Source organism: Pithys albifrons, chromosome 3 (genome assembly GCF_047495875.1).
Source record: "Pithys albifrons albifrons isolate INPA30051 chromosome 3, PitAlb_v1, whole genome shotgun sequence".
NCBI lineage: Eukaryota > Metazoa > Chordata > Aves > Passeriformes > Thamnophilidae > Pithys > Pithys albifrons.
In genome coordinates, this window is record NC_092460.1 from 27450974 (window position 1) to 27468357 (window position 17384).

Genomic DNA, 17384 nt, shown 5'->3' on the forward strand with positions numbered 1-17384 from the left:
CCACCCCCGCAGAGCCGGCAGGTGAGCGGCCGGGAACGGGGGCTCCTTCCTCGGGCCCGCGATGCCGTTCCCCGGATCCGGCGCGGACGATGCCTTCGACTACCTCTTCAAGATCATCCTGATCGGCGACTCCAACGTGGGGAAGACCTGCGTGGTGCATCGCTTCAAGACCGGGCAGTACAACGAGAAGCAGCAGAACACCATCGGCGTCGACTTCACCGTGCGCTCGATGGACATCGACGGCAAGAAAGTAAAGGTCGGTGTCGGGACCGAGTCCGAGCCTCGGGGTGGGAGCACCCCTGTCGTGTCAACCTGTCTCGTGCAGGTGCCGGGGAAGGCGGGGATGGATGCGAAGCTGGATGCACAGCATCTCCGGTCCGGCCCTGCCGAAGGCGGCTGGCAAAGGCTGGCTGCCTGTCTGATAAGGGGTGTTTCCAAGGGGGGCTTTTTCTCAGGAGCATCCCCTGGGGGAGGCAATCACCCGAATTTGGGTACATACTTGCTCTCGTGTCTTCTCTGCATCTACTTGAGGAGAGTGCTCATGCTTTGCCTGCAGGGAGTTCTTTGGATGACGGCTCTGCTTTGGAGGGGATGTCTCTTACCTCCTTCAGAGATTTAAGCTGGGACTCCGAGGAGAGAAAACTCTCTAGTTTGCAAAGGCTCCAATTTGATGTGTGCTTAATTTGAGGGAAGGAGACTTCCAAGACAAACACCAGAAGAAATGGTTAGCTAGAACTTCCCTCCCTGTGCAGATGAAAGTTCAGATGCCTGCCCTTTATACAGATTTGCTCTGCCCAGTCCTGCATCAGGTCTTCTTTGCTCTTCTTCCTTTCCTACTAAAAGGCTTTAATGCTCTGTATCTTTTAGTACAGTTGCTGAAACTAGGTTTCTTGACCTCTTTACAAAGCTGGGTTTACCCTTGCAGCTTTCTCTTTGGTCTGTGTAGATTGACTTTACAGGCTTAGAAATGTCTCTTCAGCTCCAGGGAGAGCAAAGCCACACTGGTGTAGCAGAGTGAGCTGGAACAGGTCTGGCCGCCTTCTAGATAAGGGGTTTCAAATGCATCGATGCTGCTGCCAAACCCCTGGGAAGTGGCATTTGCTGGTCATTACAATTTCTGTCCTTTCTTTTACAGATCCAAGTGTGGGACACAGCCGGCCAAGAGCGCTTCCGGACAATAACTCAGTCTTATTACAGGAGTGCCCATGGGGCCATCCTTGCCTATGACCTTACCAGGAGGTCCACATTTGAATCCATTCCTCACTGGATTCATGAAATTGAAAAGTATGGTGCTGCAAACTTGGTCATGATGCTAATTGGTAGGATTTTAATTTTAAATACTGTGTTATGTAGCTTTTCAAATAGGAATATAAAACGTCCTTCACTTTCCCCCACTACCTGAAGCATCTATAAACTACACATTAAGAAAGAATGCAGTTCTAATTAAAGGAGATCAGAAAATGGATCAGTGTGGCCTAAGCTTAAAAAAACAAAAGGAAGGTCACAGCCTGGTCCTGGCAAGACCAAACCCACTGCAGACAGCAAAATCTTTTTTACTTGTTCCTTTCCTGTGGGAATAACACAGCAAGCTTTGCTGCCAGGCCCGAGGCTGGGACAACCTTGCTGAGGTTAGAATTGCAGTAAGTCTGGCCCTATGCTCCTGATGCACAGGAATGTAGCAGCTCAATAATTCAAGACAAGGGGAATGCAGAGCAACACAACTCCTGGTTCTCATCTTTCCTCTGTGTTCTTTTGATACGCATGCACATTGCTCTGTAATGGGATTCCAATCAGGTAAGACAATAGATGGGGAGATGGCTTTTGCAGAGCATGAAGTAGTCTGCTTGCATTCCCTGAGCATTCAGGAAGCTTTGCCTCTTGAGTAAAGCAATTGCTGAGTGGAGCTGGCAGGAAGCAGCACCATTCCTTCCCCTTGTTTTCAGGTTGTTACTGCTCTTCCTTCCCCCAGGGAAGAAGCTGCAAATGAGAGAGCTGGTGTAGTAAAATGACAGAGGCTTTATTTACATTCCACTGCCTCTGCTGTTGCTCTGTGGCGCTGTACTGAGAGCAGCGTGTGCAGCCACAGCAGCCCAGACCGGCTCTTGAGTGCGGGCAGCGATGAGCCCCACAGCGCAGCAGGCATGGGACAGAAGCTGCTGCCTGTGCTCCCAGCACATTACTTACTTCAGCTCTGGGCGTTCTTCGTCTTAAGAAACAACCAGCAAATTCTGATCTGCGTCTAACTGCGGTGCTTGGAATTGGGCAGGGAGGTGTAAATGAACTTGGGTAGCATTTTTCCAGCTTCTGTCATGAATATAAAGAACAAGACTCATCTGTGTGTGGTGGGGGCTGGTGGTGGTTGTTGCCTTTTTTGAAAGAGAAAAATTCTGAAATTGGTAAAAATAAATTCTTTGGTAAGGATCCAGCTCAGTGCTTTCTTCCAAAGCTGGTGCTGTTTGCCTTACTTACTTTGGCAGAAGTCTTTTTACATTTAATTATACTTAGTCATGTTATACACCTTCCTAGCGTGAGGTTAGGATTAAAAAGTCCAACTTTCCTCTGTGGAACTGAAGGAGGAAAGTGGGGACAGCTGTTTTTGGGAAGGCAACCCTCAAGCTGTATGTTTGGAGGCGTTATGGTTTTTTCTCCTGGGGTGGGTTGTTTTGTTGGTTTTGTTTGGGTTGTTTTCCTTTCAGAAAAACTGAAGGAGACTTAATGGGAGGGGAGTTGGTTTGCATATGCTTCAAATTCAAGATACAATTTTGATGAAGAGTTGGCTTGAAACTATGAATGTAGCCAGGTACTGCACGTACCAGAACTGATAATTCCACACATGCTGGAACTACTTAAATCTACAAAGGTATTTTATCTGAGGCATTTCATGATTTCTGATAGACTTTGACTAAAGTGCTGCAAGTCAAAGTTTAATGTATACATAGAGAAACAAGTACATATTTTAACCATTAAGGTAGCTGGTGTGAATTCTTGTCTTTGTTGATGTCATCTTAAAAGACTTTTTAAACCTAATTAACTTAAATGCTACTTAATGTTTAAAAACACTAAAGAATAGGACCAACAGTTGATTCCAAACTATTCTTTGGCACCAGTACCTACACTAAGTAATTAGATGAACACAGGTTTTTAGTTTTTTCTTGGACTTCGACGCATTTCCTATCATATGATTAGCTGCAGTTTCGATCCAGTCTGTGTTTGTGGCTCTGATTTGCTCACATCTTGTTCTTTCCAGTAACTCTTACTCCTGACGTAAATCTATTGTTTAACAAAATTGAATTCATGCATTAAAGATTAATTTTTGAGGGACTAAATTATTGAAGTATCTATTTGCCTTCTTTGAAGGGAACAAGTCAGACTCACTGGATAAGCGCCAAGTCCTGTTTGAAGATGCCTGCACTCTGGCAGAGAAGCACGGGCTCCTAGCAGTACTGGAGACATCAGCAAAAGAAGCTCAAAACATAGAAGAGGTGTTTGTGTTAATGGCTAAGGAGCTAATAGCCCGAAATACCTTACAGCTTCATGGGGAGAACCCTCCAAACAGCTTCTGTCTTGATTCCAGGCCAGTGATTGCCAGTCCAAGTGCGGAGAAGACCCAGTGCCCCTGTTGAAGAGAAATTTCAGGAAGAACTTGGAAATTGTCATCCTTATGAGGATGTTGATTCTGTTATAGTCAATTGATGAAAGTGTCCTCTGTGGCCTCAAGCCATCTCTCTTGATATCTCTACCCTGGAGTTTGGCTTGTAAGTATTTTCAGAGATCACTGTTGCTGTTGGTAGCACAGGTTGCATTGAACATGGAAATGAACTGAGAGGAAGCAGGAAGCTGCCAGCCCTTGCCTTAACCAAAGAGAACTATTAAAACTATTGCCTTTAATTATAACCTCTAAATGTTTTTCTGGCTGTGCCAGAAGACAAATTTGTGCCAGAGTTGAGCATTAATTTGACCCTTCTAAGCTATGTTGCTGGTTCTGAGTGCAAGCACTTTCCTCTTTGCCAGTAGCTGTAAATTCTGCCACATGCTTGGACAGTACTAACCAACTGCTGCTTCAGCTTTCATCTAGGGGCTGTCCTAATGTCAGGCATGTAGCCACCCATTCCAAGGGACATAATAACACTTGTGAAAGAGTACATGATTTCCCAAGTGTACTGACTTCCTCACCAGACAAAGGTGGAGACATCCCTGGGGTTACATGGCAGGCAGAATATGATGCACTTCTTCCTGGGGTGAGAAGAGTTGCCTTTCACTTTGCTCCTTAATTGTAAGAATTGCTTCCAGTAGTGATCTCCATCTTGCTACATAGACTTGCTATAAGTAGCAAAACTTCCAGTGAAAGGACTTTTTTTTTCCTCCCTGTTAAGCTCATCATGCTTTTGATGTCCTGATTTTAACCAAAAGCCTTCTGCAGCTTTTGTGATGGGCCATGGCAGCTTGAGATTACGCCTGTAGATTTTCAAGGGAGTGTGAAGGATGGATTCAAGCTCTTGTAAAACTCAGCACGGGGTAAGATGGTTTAATTAGGTAACCTTGCGTTAGAGAAGTGAATGGTATGGGGTGCACCAGAAAGCTCCACCAGACAAGTAAATATGCAATTGCTGTGGAGATTGAACAACGTGGAAGGTTTTGGATTGCTCCTTCCATATGCAAGCTCTGCTACTCAGGGTTCACCTCTTCTGTATACCTGAACTGAATGAAGGCTTTTGGTTGGTTTTTTTTTTGGTGTGGGTTCTGAGGTTTTTTGGCATGGGTCTCTTTTTGGGTTGGTGTTTTTTGGTTGGGTTTTTTGTTGTTGTTTGGGATTTTTTGTTTGTGGGGGTTTTTTTGTTGTTGTCATTAGTTTAGGATTTTTTTACTCTGTTATTTTGCTTGCTTTTTTTTTTTCCCAGTAGATGGAAACAGGAAAGGAGAGGGAGAAGAAGTATTATACAGTGGAAAGTTTTTTGACTGCAGTCCACTTGTACCAAAGTATGTCAGTTACTGTTCTGCTATGAACTGTAACTCAAACTCTGTAAGGATAAAATATGGTCTGTATCACACACAAAGCAGCCCTGGGAAGGCTGGTGTGTTGCTGGCTTACCCATTGGTGGTCTGCTCATGTTTCCTAAGTCCTTGAAAAATAGGGAAAATCATGTAGCAAATATTTCTGGGAAATCTTGTCTGATAAGTACAAAAAATAAAGCAGAATGAATCATTGATTTATAGTCTTGAGAATATTTCTAGTATTATCAATGCTTTCTCTGGCTAAGTTGTTTGCTATCACATGCAAAGATATGTGTAAACTGAGGGAGGAATCTTCCATGACAACTTCTAAGCCTTTGCCTACTGTAGAGAAAGGTTCATCTTCAGACCATCCTTTTTCTGATGTTTATTTTTTAAATCTTAATTCTTCTTCATTTGGTACTAGCCTAGTAGTTGCATTTCAGTTCACACATTCAGGCAACAGTAAATACCATAACCTTTCAAAGTGGCAGGCAAACTTCAAAATTACTAGTTTCTATACCTCTTGTCACTATGAAAATAGTAAAATGTAAGCTTAATATTCTTTTGTGTTAAAAATCCAAACTACACCTGCTAGTAAACTTTTTTTTTAAGTAACTTCCAGGAGACTGTAATAGAAAAGTATTGTGTTCATCTCCAGTTACACTCTCTCATTGTTCAAGAATTAGAATAAGGATGTTACCAACAGTGTGAACCTTTACAGGGTTCGTTGGATTCACTACCTTAATTAGCAATTACTGTATGAAGTTATTTTGCTTATCCTCCCTGACTGCCCAGCACCACCAGGTTGCAGGGCTCTTGCCATTCTCACAGAAAGCTGTGCCATGTGGGATCAGGGAGAGCAGGCTTGTGACTGCATTGAGCTGCACTGTCTCCTTTCCTTTAACAGGTCTAACAGGCTCCCTGCTACTTCAAGAAACTAGTCTTAAACACTTACCTATTGCGTGACTAAACCAGGAGCGTGACTTCTTCTGGTTGTTTCTGTTTGGCACCTTCCATGAGGCCTTTGGGCAGTTGCACTGAATGGTTTCCACAGGGTCACTTTTCAAGCTGTCCTCGTGTGAGTGAAGAACAAGCTGCAACAGTTGCCAATGAGGTTCTTCAGAGAGTGTATTGGTAATGCTGTCATTCATGAGGTAATACATGAAGCCATAACTAAAAGAATCCCTTTAGTGTGGTATGTTACTATAGACTCTGAGAACCACTAGACTGAAACACAAACTCAGAGAAATTTCTGCAGTTCTGCCTTTTCCCATCAGAGAGCAGATGGGAACACACAGCTTTGACAAGGCAAAGTAGCATTAACTGCTATGGAACATTCTATTAATGGTTTTGTTCCCAGCATTATATGCAAATTAAGTGTGCTCCCTGACAGCATCTTTAATGCATTTGTACAAAGTATAGCTTATTGTAACATTACAACACTATTCTAAAATCTACTACTGTCCCATGGGTCTCAGTTTTAAGAGCTGCACATTCAGCTTGAAGATTAGCTCATTTGTTAAGTTTTTATCCACTTGGAAGTATTTCAGTCTTACCTGTGGCACATTATTTGTCACACCCATGCCAGATGAGATTGAAGCAGTACTTATCCAATGAAACAGGATAATAAAAAGTTATAATATTTTAAAATGGAGCAAACTCACACATCCCAGAAGCTGAGCAGTTTAAAAGTCAACATAACAGCAACCCAGGGAGGTGGAAGGCATATAGCACTGCCTGTGTGGTCATGCTTTGCTTCATGTGCAGGAGACAGGCTCTTAATTGCAAAAGCTGAGGTTCTTATCTAATCATTCCAGTTAATGTTTAAGCACAGTTGGAAAGGAGACAGAGAAAGCACTTTTCAGGCCCTGGTCAGAGGTGGAGAACTCTATCCTTGAGCCTTCCTTCAGGAAGGAGATGCATCCTTGTGCTTTTGGACAAGGAACTGTACGTGCAGCTTTCCCCCTGGCAGGTGAGTGCTCCAAGGGCAACGCCGTTAGATGTGCCCCTTCCAGATGTGGGCTGCCAACAGGCAGCTTTTGATGGGTCTCAGCTCCAAGAACACATTTGGCTGCAGCTGTGTTTGGGGGAAGGTGGTGGGGCTTAAACAGTCATTGCTCAGCATACTGACTCCCAAAATAATTTTCAAGCACTGTTCTCAAGCAACTGTGTTAAGAACTGGAACTACAACAGGAAATGCTGGGATAGTGGTGTCCTGTGAGAATAGTTTTAGACATGCCAAGAGCCCTTTTTTCCTAAAAGTACTTCACTCTGTAATAGGAATGTGCAGTTTGAAATAGGTAGGACTTGAACAAATTTTTAAAGCATTTTTCTCATCCTGTTGTTCTAAAATCAATGTTCAATCAGCTGCTTGCACAAATTCTTGTCTGTGCAGGCACATCAAGCTGTTGCCAAACAGGTGTTCACTCAGGCCTGACAAATAGCACACCTCTGGATAACAGAGCAGGAGCTCAGCATATCTGTAGTCCTGCATTTCTTTGTGTCCATGAGTATTACTTACACAGTTTTCTCTGCTAAGTCGAGTTTTGCTAACCTGAAGTGAGGCTCACCACTAGTTTAATAATGCCTCTCTAATGCCTGCATTCAACTGACTTTGTAGCTACTTGATCCCTGCACTGAAGTCCTGTATTGTATCTCAGTCCTCTAGGGGATTACATGTGGGCTCCCTCATACTAAACTGCTGCAGCTTTAATACTTTCATCAGTTTTGTTCCCAATATGAGACATCCCATAGTTCACCCTGCCATAGCAGGAAAGTTACTTTGTATTTCATTAATTGCACCAGGCAGCCCCTCAAAAATTACAATCCACCTCGGGCCGCAGTCCAGGGCAAGCTTTGCCACCACGGTTAGAACTTAAGCAAAGCTTTTAACAAGTGCTCTTTGCTTGTATGACCACATTCAGACCAGTGAGGGTGCAGCACCCTTAACTCTGCACTTACCACAAGAGGCTAAGTTTTCTATCAAACTAAATGTATATATTCTGGCCTGATGTAAAGTCAAGGCATTTCAAGTGAGAACATGCATCATTTTCCAAAGATTTTTGTTTTGAAATCCAGATTTTGCTGGTGGAAGTTTATGGAAACTTTACACCCTTTTCATCCTGACACTACTCTCATAGGCCTCTTCAGTTTCTGTACCCTAAGTATTTCCTTAAGGAAAATGTAGCACAGCCTAAGTTGTCACGCTCCATCTTTTTACATTAAAAGTTTGGCTTAATTCTACTTGAATTATTCCTCTTCTTACAGAGGAAAACCACAACAGCCTTCTAACATACTTGTTTAAGAGGCCCTATTTTTTCAGTTCTTCCAGGTTGAGGGGTGTGGGGGGTAGAAATCACAGTGCTACAGTAAGCTTAGAAACAAGCCTCCCATCAGCAACTTTCAGACACAAGTATTGCTTGATGACAAATACATGTCGCTCTTGAACCTGCAGAACAGGAACCACAGCATGATTCAAAGTGAGAGGGCAACAGAAATTAGTCAGGGTGCATGTGACCACGTCACCTCGTAGCTGGACCCAACAGCCTCCACTAGAGCAAATCACTCATCTGTGTACCCTCAGCCTCCCCGGTAACACCCACAGAGAGCAACTTTAGAAGCAGCAGCAGCATCCACCGTTGTGCCACATGCACACCCACACCGAGCAGAGCACACCGCTTCTGACCCCTTACGGAAAAAACCTCATGTGTGTGCTCTGGCTGTTAAGTTCGTTACTTTTTTCCATCTTACCAGAACCCACCTTCGTTAAACTTACATTTTTATGCAGCTTTCCAGTAGGATGTACCAACTCATCTTCACCATGTAGAGGAGGAAGACTTTCATTTTTTCTGTTTCTCCCTATGTATCAGCTTTACGTGTCATTTGCTCAAATTATGTTGCTTTTCTCCCTCTGCTACTGCCTCTGGAAAAAAACCCAAAAAACAAACCAAACAAACCAAAGATGACTTTAGTCTGTTCAGTTAAAGCCTTCTTGGTTATATCCTTCAGCAACTGAGGTTTTTACTAGTTTACTTCCAATTCCATGCATTTCTGCAGAAGAATGCTTCTTTCTGAACACAAATAGGTTTATAGAAGCATGTGGAGCCTGAGGAAGGGGCCTGTAGCAGGGCTTGGACTTGCTGTCCCAACAGCAATACAACAGGAAACTACAGATAGAGTATGTACTGCAATTGACTTTGTTCGGGGCAAATAAAATGAATACAATAGTGCAGAAATTACTTCTGAGAAAGCAAGCAACTTCTGTGCTCACTAATGGCTCCACGTATTCCTTCAACATTTCAACTGCCTCAGCTGTCTGTTCAGAATATATTCCTTACATTACAGGCTCTTTGCTGGAAAACTTGTAACAATGCTAAAATTCTGCAGGAGTTAAGAATAAGTGGCAAATGCCTTTATATTTACAGAAACACACACGAAAACAATCAATCAAGCTAAAAAAAGGGAAGCTTCAAACTTAAAAAAAACAGACTTCTTGTTTCATTTTTTTGATTTTTTTTATTTGGGAAAAGTGCTTCTTACAAAAGGCAGCTGCAAAACAATAACGTTATAGAACTCAGAACAATTTCTCATTCCATTTAAAAGTGAAAGGAGAGGCAGTCTAGGGGACAAGAGCAGCAGGAGAACAGATCACGGGGCATCCACAAGTCAATAAAAAACAGCAATAATGTAATGCAAGGTTAAAATTCCTGTGCTGGGGCTTTGGTGGCAAAGTAATTTCTCAATGCAAATTACAGCCAGAAACTGCATGACTGCCTTTGTAAGCAGTAACTCACATAAACTGAACAGCTTTACCAGGCAACCTGCCCCCCTCAGCTGCAGAGAGGCACAGGTACCTCAAGGCAGCTGAGGGGCACAGCGATTTCCTGGCAAAGCTCACGGCTTCAGTGTTTACATGAAGTTCTAAAACTTACAGAGCGATAAAGCTAAAGGGTCCTCTCTGGTGTTCCTCTGACCCCACCTTGGCTAACCAGATTTCTGCTCCTGGACAACCCTAACCATACACATGGAAGAGCTGGTGTATTAGGGAGTGCCGTCTATCAAGTTAAGCAATAATTAAGATTGTTGCCACAGACTGGGCTGAGACCACTAAACCAGTTTCATGTCCAATTGGAGGTTAGACTTCATGCACCAAGAGGGGATGAAAGATGCTTTTGTTATTTTTAACTTACAGAGTCTTCCCATCCTTGAGGTCCAACTCTACATTTATCTGTATATACACATAGAGAGTTCTCCTTTCACAAAGACATTTTCCTTTCATGCTAAACACAGTAAAAACCCAGAACGTTCACACCTGGTTCTGGTTACACAGTAGTAATAGTAATGTGCAAGTAAACAGAGACCAAAATCACAAATGAAGATGTGTACATGAGGGGGCTGGAACGGAGCTGATGCCAGAAAGTATTTGTATCTGGCCTGAAATCAAAAATAATGGTACAAAGACAGACTAAGGGCCATCAGCCAATTTACATCCCCACTGCATGGCCACTGCTCATTTTTGTATCTGGGCTCTTCAAAATGAGTGTGGAAGTCCTGTAAACACTTTAACCCTGGAACTGGGTGAACTCTGTTGGGTACACAGATGAAGCAACAAACTAAGCTAACTGTTTGACAGTTAAATTTATTTTTACAAAAACTAACATTTTAAAGATTTATTTCTTGTTATTTGTTTAAACAGGGGAAAAACAACACTCCTGGGGTGGGAGAGGAGGGGAGGGGAAGAGACAGACCCTGGGTAAAAGTTATTACAACAGCACCTGGAATTGATTGGCCTGCCTAGGAGAAACACAGGCACTGCCACAACACCACAGGTAATAGCTACTGCCTGAAGCCAAGACAACAGTCCACACTCCACTGACAGGTGCTATAGATCCAAGTCATAATAATCTTCCAGCTCATCATGAAATAAGTCCCACTCGTCCTCAGAATCTGTTAGCTCATCGTCACCTCCTGCTGCCAACAGCATAAGCAACATCTCGCCAAGCTCGAAGGTCACCACCTCATCCTCGTCAGTTTCAAAGGGATCACCATTCTCCCGCTCCTCAATGAACTCCCAGAACCGATTCCTCCGCTGGGCCTGCAAGTGGAACACAAGAATTTCCCCAGGTGATCAAGTGGTACAAAGCAGGAGCCTTTCCAGAGGCTGACAACGTCCAGCCCCTGATATACTTTCTGCAGGCAGCAAACCACATTTCTCTTTCAGGGAGATACTGACCTCCAGTAGAATTTACCCTTACATATCCCTGTTAATGCTACCCAACATTGCTACTTCAGTATGTCGTAGCAAAGTTTCTAAAATTTAGTCTTTCCATCTTGGCCTCCAGCATTCACAAACTTTAAAGCACTGATTCCTTCAAATTCACCATTACAGAGGTCTATCCAAAGGGGGGAAAAAAGGAGTAGTCAACATTTCCCCATCTCTTCTCAAGGCAGAAGACATAAGGCACACCCCACTTATGTATTCTCTGTATTCAAAGGACAAACAGCAGCACTGACCCGGTATCTACTGGATGTTCCTACTTTGGGTCTCTGTGGCTCCTCTTGGCGGCCATCAGGATATTCATGCTTGTAAAAACAGTTCCCTCCAAATGGACAGCTCCCACGGCCTTCATCAAAGTACCTGCATGGCTTGTTGCTGGAAAGGAAAATATTGCAACCCTTACTGAGAGCAGACCCCACCCCAACCAGACTTCACAACTGCATTTACCTGTAGGCCCACAAGGATCTCAGGTACCAGGAGCTGATGGTATTTTGTCAACAAAAGACTAACACGCAGCAGTGATGTATTACACAATATGTGTGGGCCAACACATGCAGAGGGACACTGATGATTTGTTTGCAGTACACAAACTTGTACTGCTACCAGCACTTTGTGTATAGAAGGGAAAGAATGAGGTCAAAGAACACAGGAATAGCTCTGGGACTGTGTGGTGCATCTGTGGGCAGATAGGCAAAGATGCACTCCACATGTGGTGGTAGAAAGGAGGTGTGAGGGGGGACTTTACATCAACACCCTTCACCATGTGTGCCTTTATCTCTGCAGTCTCAACTTGACAAAAGGCTGCATTGCTCATACCTCATTGCCTCCTTGTATTTCTGAATGAGTTTCTGCTTCTCTTCCTTCTCCTCCACCCAGTACTCACTTGGAATGACAAAGTTAGATGTGATCCGACATTCTGGGCAGGACCTGGGAAATGAACAGACTGTGCTGCAAAATTCCACATTACAGGGCGCTCTCTCTCCTATATAACAAGTCATGGCATAAATCCATCTTTAAAGAGGTATTACACTTGTATACTTGCTGTATGACCTTTTCAGTCTAGTTCCTCTTACACATGAGGATAACCTCAACTCTCTTGAAGTACTCAATGGTAATGGCAGCTGGTCAGCTTGTCTCAGAAAAGCTTGAAAAAACACTTCACACAGACTCCTTTTTCTTTAGAATTAAATAAATTTATTTTTGTATGATTCCTGTATTTATTTGATTGGAACTTTGTACTTTCTAGAACAGCCTTAGATGGAGTAATGTTTTGTCAACTGAGTAACGCTCCAGGGCAGTAATGAATTAAGCAGCATACATTCTGAACTGGTTAATCTGTTTCTAGATTCCTGCCTGAGTGTCCAAGACATAAACAGTAATCACTGGACAACATGCTACTAAATAAAGTTATTTTCTACCATTGCATTTAGCAAACCTGAACTGTATTAACCAAATCAGAGTTCAAATGTTACTCTAAAAATTACTTCACTTCCAAACTAAGTTAGTATGCATTAAATGCAGTCTCTGTGCAGTCTGCATCTGGAAGTCTGTTGCATGTTGTCACAAGTTACTAAGTTCTTCCATTGTAACTAAGCACAATCGAAATGGGAAAGTGCCTCACTTTATAATCTTGCTCTCAAATTGTTTAGCACTCCTCCACTTGCGGATGCACTTGAGACAGTAAGTGTGGCTGCAGTTGGAGAGGATCCCAAAGCGGCGCTCACTAGGATTAGCTTTCTCATACACCACTTCCATGCATATCCCGCACACCATGTCTTTGCTACGCTGGACTGCAAAGGAAAGCTCCATGTCCTTCTCGTGAGCTTCAATGCAAGACTGAAAAGGAGAGACAAAGAAAATGGCTACAGAGACAACTGGTCACGTGGTGAGGTCTAAGCAGGTTCTTAAACTCGGTTTTACTTTGCTGTTTTGTATAATGAATGGAGTATGATTAAGCTGAAAATAATCTTTATCCTCAAAATAAAATTTGCTCAAATAATGGGGAACAATCAATTCAGAGTTCAAATTCCTTTCGTCAGACTTTGGTTTTAAACACAGAAAGACAATCTAAAAGACCATCCAGTTTTACCAGGCAAAGAACAAAGCCTTAGGATCTTTAAGCAGACTGCTCTCCTAGCCCAGAGAAGGAAACCCAGCTGCTTTGGAGCAAGGCCCTGACAGGAAACGTCTTGTTTACAACCAGATTTTCATTCACTGCCTGACCTGCACACACTTTCAAATGGAAGGGAATTAGTACCAAGCAATTGAGGAGAGCCAGGAAGCAATACCTTACAGCTGTTTACACCAGCCAGTTGTTTGCTTACCTTTATGTGCTGAGATCTCTGTGCAGCATCAATGGGATGCAGGACCTGCAGGCCACACATATCACACACATCTCCATGGATATACACGCAGTTTTCTCCATAACGACACTCTCCTAGCGCAGCGTAGGGGCACAGCTCCTTCTTTATCTCCACATCTGCTTGCTGCTTTTCATATTCTTCCTCAATCACCATTTCCTGCAAGGGTGCTTCAGCACAGAAAGGAGCAGCTGGGAACAGAATTAAGCACAGTAAGCAACACATTCAGATTTAGAGCACCAGGAGTAAGAACATTCAAGTTATCTAAAGAGAATAATAAAAACTACCAAGGTTCACTTCAGTCTAAGTTTCATTTACCCTCAACCTGAACTAACAGTTATTTATCCCACTCCAGAAATTTCAAGACCTATTTCTTCATCCTTCAACCCAATCAAGACTAAAGCAGTCAAGGTAGATCCATTTACAGGCCAAGTCCACACTAGAAAAATCTCACTAGTCCTCAGCAGCTTAAATACACTATTATACATACTCTGGTTCAGCAACAATTAAATAAGACTACAAATCTCTCATCGCTTTTAAAAAATCCATTTCACTTCAGCTGAATTTTTCACATCAGCTAAAGCTAACAGGTTTTTTTCCCCAGAAATTACACAGCTGAAGTAATACACGTGTATCCAGCACAACAAAATGCTGGTATGGCAACACCACACCAGCAGTTCCTTATGTGCAGGTTAATTAGCACATTGTTGTTCCGCCTGAACAAACTTTCACTTCTGGATTTCCATGCACCTCCAGGAATGATACAAAAGTGGTCCTCACCTCTGAAACTACCTCGATTCTACGTATTTGCCAAAAACCCACCCTGAATAGAGACTGTCTATCACCCAGGCACATGAACCTAAGAAACTGAAATTCAGGCTATTTTCACTGCATTCTAAGCTACTCCTCACTTTTGCAAAATCCCAAGTGAATTCCTTAATTCTACCTAATTCTAAATTGAATGGAAATCTATCTTGTTTCTCTTCCCCATTCAGAGAGCTGCCAAACACTTCTCCTTGTACCTCCTGAACACACCCTTGTCAGCATCACCACAAGTCAAACAGGCCTTTTGAGATCATTACATAAGCAGGACGATCACTAAGTTACAAGACAAAAGCAGTCAGTGTGAAACTGAAGGTGCAATAAACATAAAGCATTACTAGATTCAGAAAAAACACCATTAAGAACAGCAGCTGGGCTTCACTTATATAACCAGGTGCTGTTGCAAAAGAGTAACAGTCACCTAGGCTCTAAGAAAGCGTAACTTTACAAAGCTGTTCAAGCACTACATTTGAAGAAAGGAAAAACTACCAAAAGCATACTTGGGTCAGCTAGAGCAAAGGACAGACTCCTTCTCAAAATGAATCAGAGGCTGCACAACAGCACAGTTTTCATCCCCAAGGAGCAAAGACATAAAATAGGCATGTATTAGTCTGTTAGTTTTGGGACACAGAAAAAGAAAAGGCAGGTCCCGGATAACTCACAGTTTGAGGGGATTAAGCAAATATTGAAGATTAGTGTAGCAAAGTGTTAGCTCTCAAAATAAGATCAACTCTGATTCTTGAACCATGTCTGCCTGTAGTGGTCACTTACACTGATCTTGGACCAGTCTGTTTGTTAGAAACATACTTTTCAAAAGCAGGTATGTAACAAAATAACAAGTCACTTATCAACTGGCTCATTTTTCAATCAGGTATTTCCACCTCACGTTTGTTCATTATGTCTTTCCCATGAGTTGTAGTGAAACAGCACCAAGAAAAGTAACAAGGAACCATAAACTAGGCTCTACCTACTCTTCTGAGTAGCTCAGCATGACATGAAAATCGGTACTTACTGAAATCCCACTTTCCCTCCCATTTGAAATCCGTGGCCTTCACTTCCAAATGAATAACAAAAATCATAACTACCATTCAGTTTTTATTCCCCTTAATTGTTGCATCTGTGTTCTAGTTAGATTTTTTTACCTAGTTGCGGGCCATGAAGATGATTAGAGGGATGGAACACTTCTCCCAGGAGGAAAGGCTCAGGGAGTTGTGGCTGTTCAGCCTGGAGAAGAGAAGGCTCCGGGGTGACCTTATTGCGGCCTTCCACTACCTGAAGGGGCCCTACAAGAAAGATGAAGAGGGACTTTTTACAAGGGCAGGTAGTGATAAAACAAGGGATAACAGTTTCAAACTGAAATTCAACCTGAAAGGAGGTGAGTTTAGACATTAGGAAGATATTTACTGTAAGGCTGGAACAGCACGTGTACCTTCTGTATGTACTGCACTGTATCAGCTACAGTTTTGCTTCCTCTCTGAAAGCACCATTAGAGAAATTCAAAGACTTCACAAATCCAACATCACTCAGAGTAACACTTGCTCTCCACAATTGTCTTTGCCCTTTCCCAAAGCACTGCTCTCCAGCAGGTGGACGCAAACCCCACCTTCTCACTGCCCATTTCCCAGTCAACAGGGTTAAACTCATGACAGTAGAAAAACTGGTTTGATAACTTTGCTCCACACACCACCTGCTTCCACTCTAGGGCACACTTTGTAGTATCGAATACAATAATCTTGGAGTAGTAGGAAACAGCCACCTAATTCAGAGTGTCATATATTTCTGTCTTTCTACTCTTCCTCAATACTCCAGAACAAATATGGAAATGTGGCACATGTGTACAACAAACAAGTGAATATCCAAAGAATTGCCCCTATTTTCTACGCCAGGTACTGAAGTCAACTTCAAGATACCACGTTTAGTCTGAAATCAGAGAATCACAACAGAAGATGAGCATTAATAGCCCAAGCTACGCATAGTTAAACTGCCAACCCTGAATCTTCATTTGTGAGACAACTTAAAACAGAGAGGCTTCCATCTAACCTTGACAAGTAAGTTCAGTTTTCAAGTTTCCAAGTATTTGCACATTTCTCCAGACATTTGACAAGAACAATCTGTAAGGCTTTACACTGCAGAACACACTGCACACATCTGCCTGATCACCACAGCAAGGTTCTTCACTTCAGTAGCTGAATAAAGACAGTGGTTTCAGAACAGTAAAGCTTTTTTAAATGCAGCTTTTAAGAAGTCACTGTTCAGGACAGAAACAGCCAAGTAAGTTTGTACACTAAAATACCTCAAATTTCAAAGGATATTAAACAAAATTTGCAACAAGATTCAGAAAAGAGCATGTTATTAAATCTGACACAAGTTTTCAAGAAAAATAAGCCTGACTCCCTAGGAAAAGAAACTGCTTCAGTATAACTAAGTTAACAGCATAATGAAATGGTCTTGCAGTTCAGAAATTCCAGAGAAAGCACCAGTTCTTCTTTAAGGAGTAGGTGTATTTAAAAGATCTCTGGCTGTTCAAACTAGCAATGAATTGATTCCAGTGGAGGGCCACCCAGCCACTAACAAGGCTGAAACCAGAGCAAAGAGACACTTCTCAGATGGGCACAGGACAAGAGACAAAAGGCCAGCTGAGGCAGAGAAAAATACAATTACATACTTAGGAAAGAGGTTTCCCTTGTAAAAGGAGTTAAACACTGTAAAGGATGCCCAGAGATTATGGCACTTTGAACATCTCCAAGGACAGAGATTCAACTAAACAAAGCCACTGGCGACCTCTGAGCAGGAAATGAACCAGATGAAATCCAGAGATTCTCTCCAATCTAAACTATTCTATTCTGATTAAAAGATTAAAAAAGGGATCCTTTGTCTCAACAAGTAGAGAAGCTGTATCTTTTTTGACTGTAAGGTGACACATTAACAGGTAG

The 17384-nt window shown here is 42.6% G+C and overlaps 2 protein-coding genes across 6 annotated transcripts in view; one reads left to right on the plus strand and one right to left on the minus strand.

Annotated features, from left to right (window-relative positions):
• Positions 1-9812, plus strand: RAB19 (RAB19, member RAS oncogene family). 5 transcript variants are annotated; one of them, XR_011697387.1, is made up of 5 exons: positions 1-256; positions 1136-1319; positions 3358-4515; positions 5900-6146; positions 6810-6821. XR_011697387.1 is itself a non-coding variant. In XM_071551132.1 (4 exons), the coding sequence occupies exons 1-4, from the start codon at positions 62-64 to the stop codon at positions 3683-3685; spliced, it is 615 nt and encodes a 204-aa protein (XP_071407233.1). In that variant the 5' UTR covers positions 1-61; the 3' UTR covers positions 3686-5205. The 5 variants fall into 5 exon arrangements, 2 of the variants coding, with proteins under 2 accessions (XP_071407233.1, XP_071407232.1); XR_011697386.1 differs by having other exon boundaries at positions 5900-9812; XR_011697388.1 differs by having other exon boundaries at positions 3358-3755; positions 5900-9812.
• MKRN1 (makorin ring finger protein 1) overlaps positions 9491-17384 on the minus strand; it is a 20841-nt gene continuing 12947 nt past the window's right edge. The window contains exons 4-9 of the mRNA XM_071551130.1: positions 15594-15734; positions 13594-13820; positions 12891-13105; positions 12086-12196; positions 11506-11644; positions 9491-11086 (exon numbers count right to left, since the gene is read on the minus strand). Of these exons, the coding sequence (XP_071407231.1) occupies positions 10874-11086; positions 11506-11644; positions 12086-12196; positions 12891-13105; positions 13594-13820; positions 15594-15734 (1046 nt within the window). The 3' untranslated portion in view covers positions 9491-10873. The remainder of the gene's footprint in view (positions 11087-11505; positions 11645-12085; positions 12197-12890; positions 13106-13593; positions 13821-15593; positions 15735-17384) is intronic.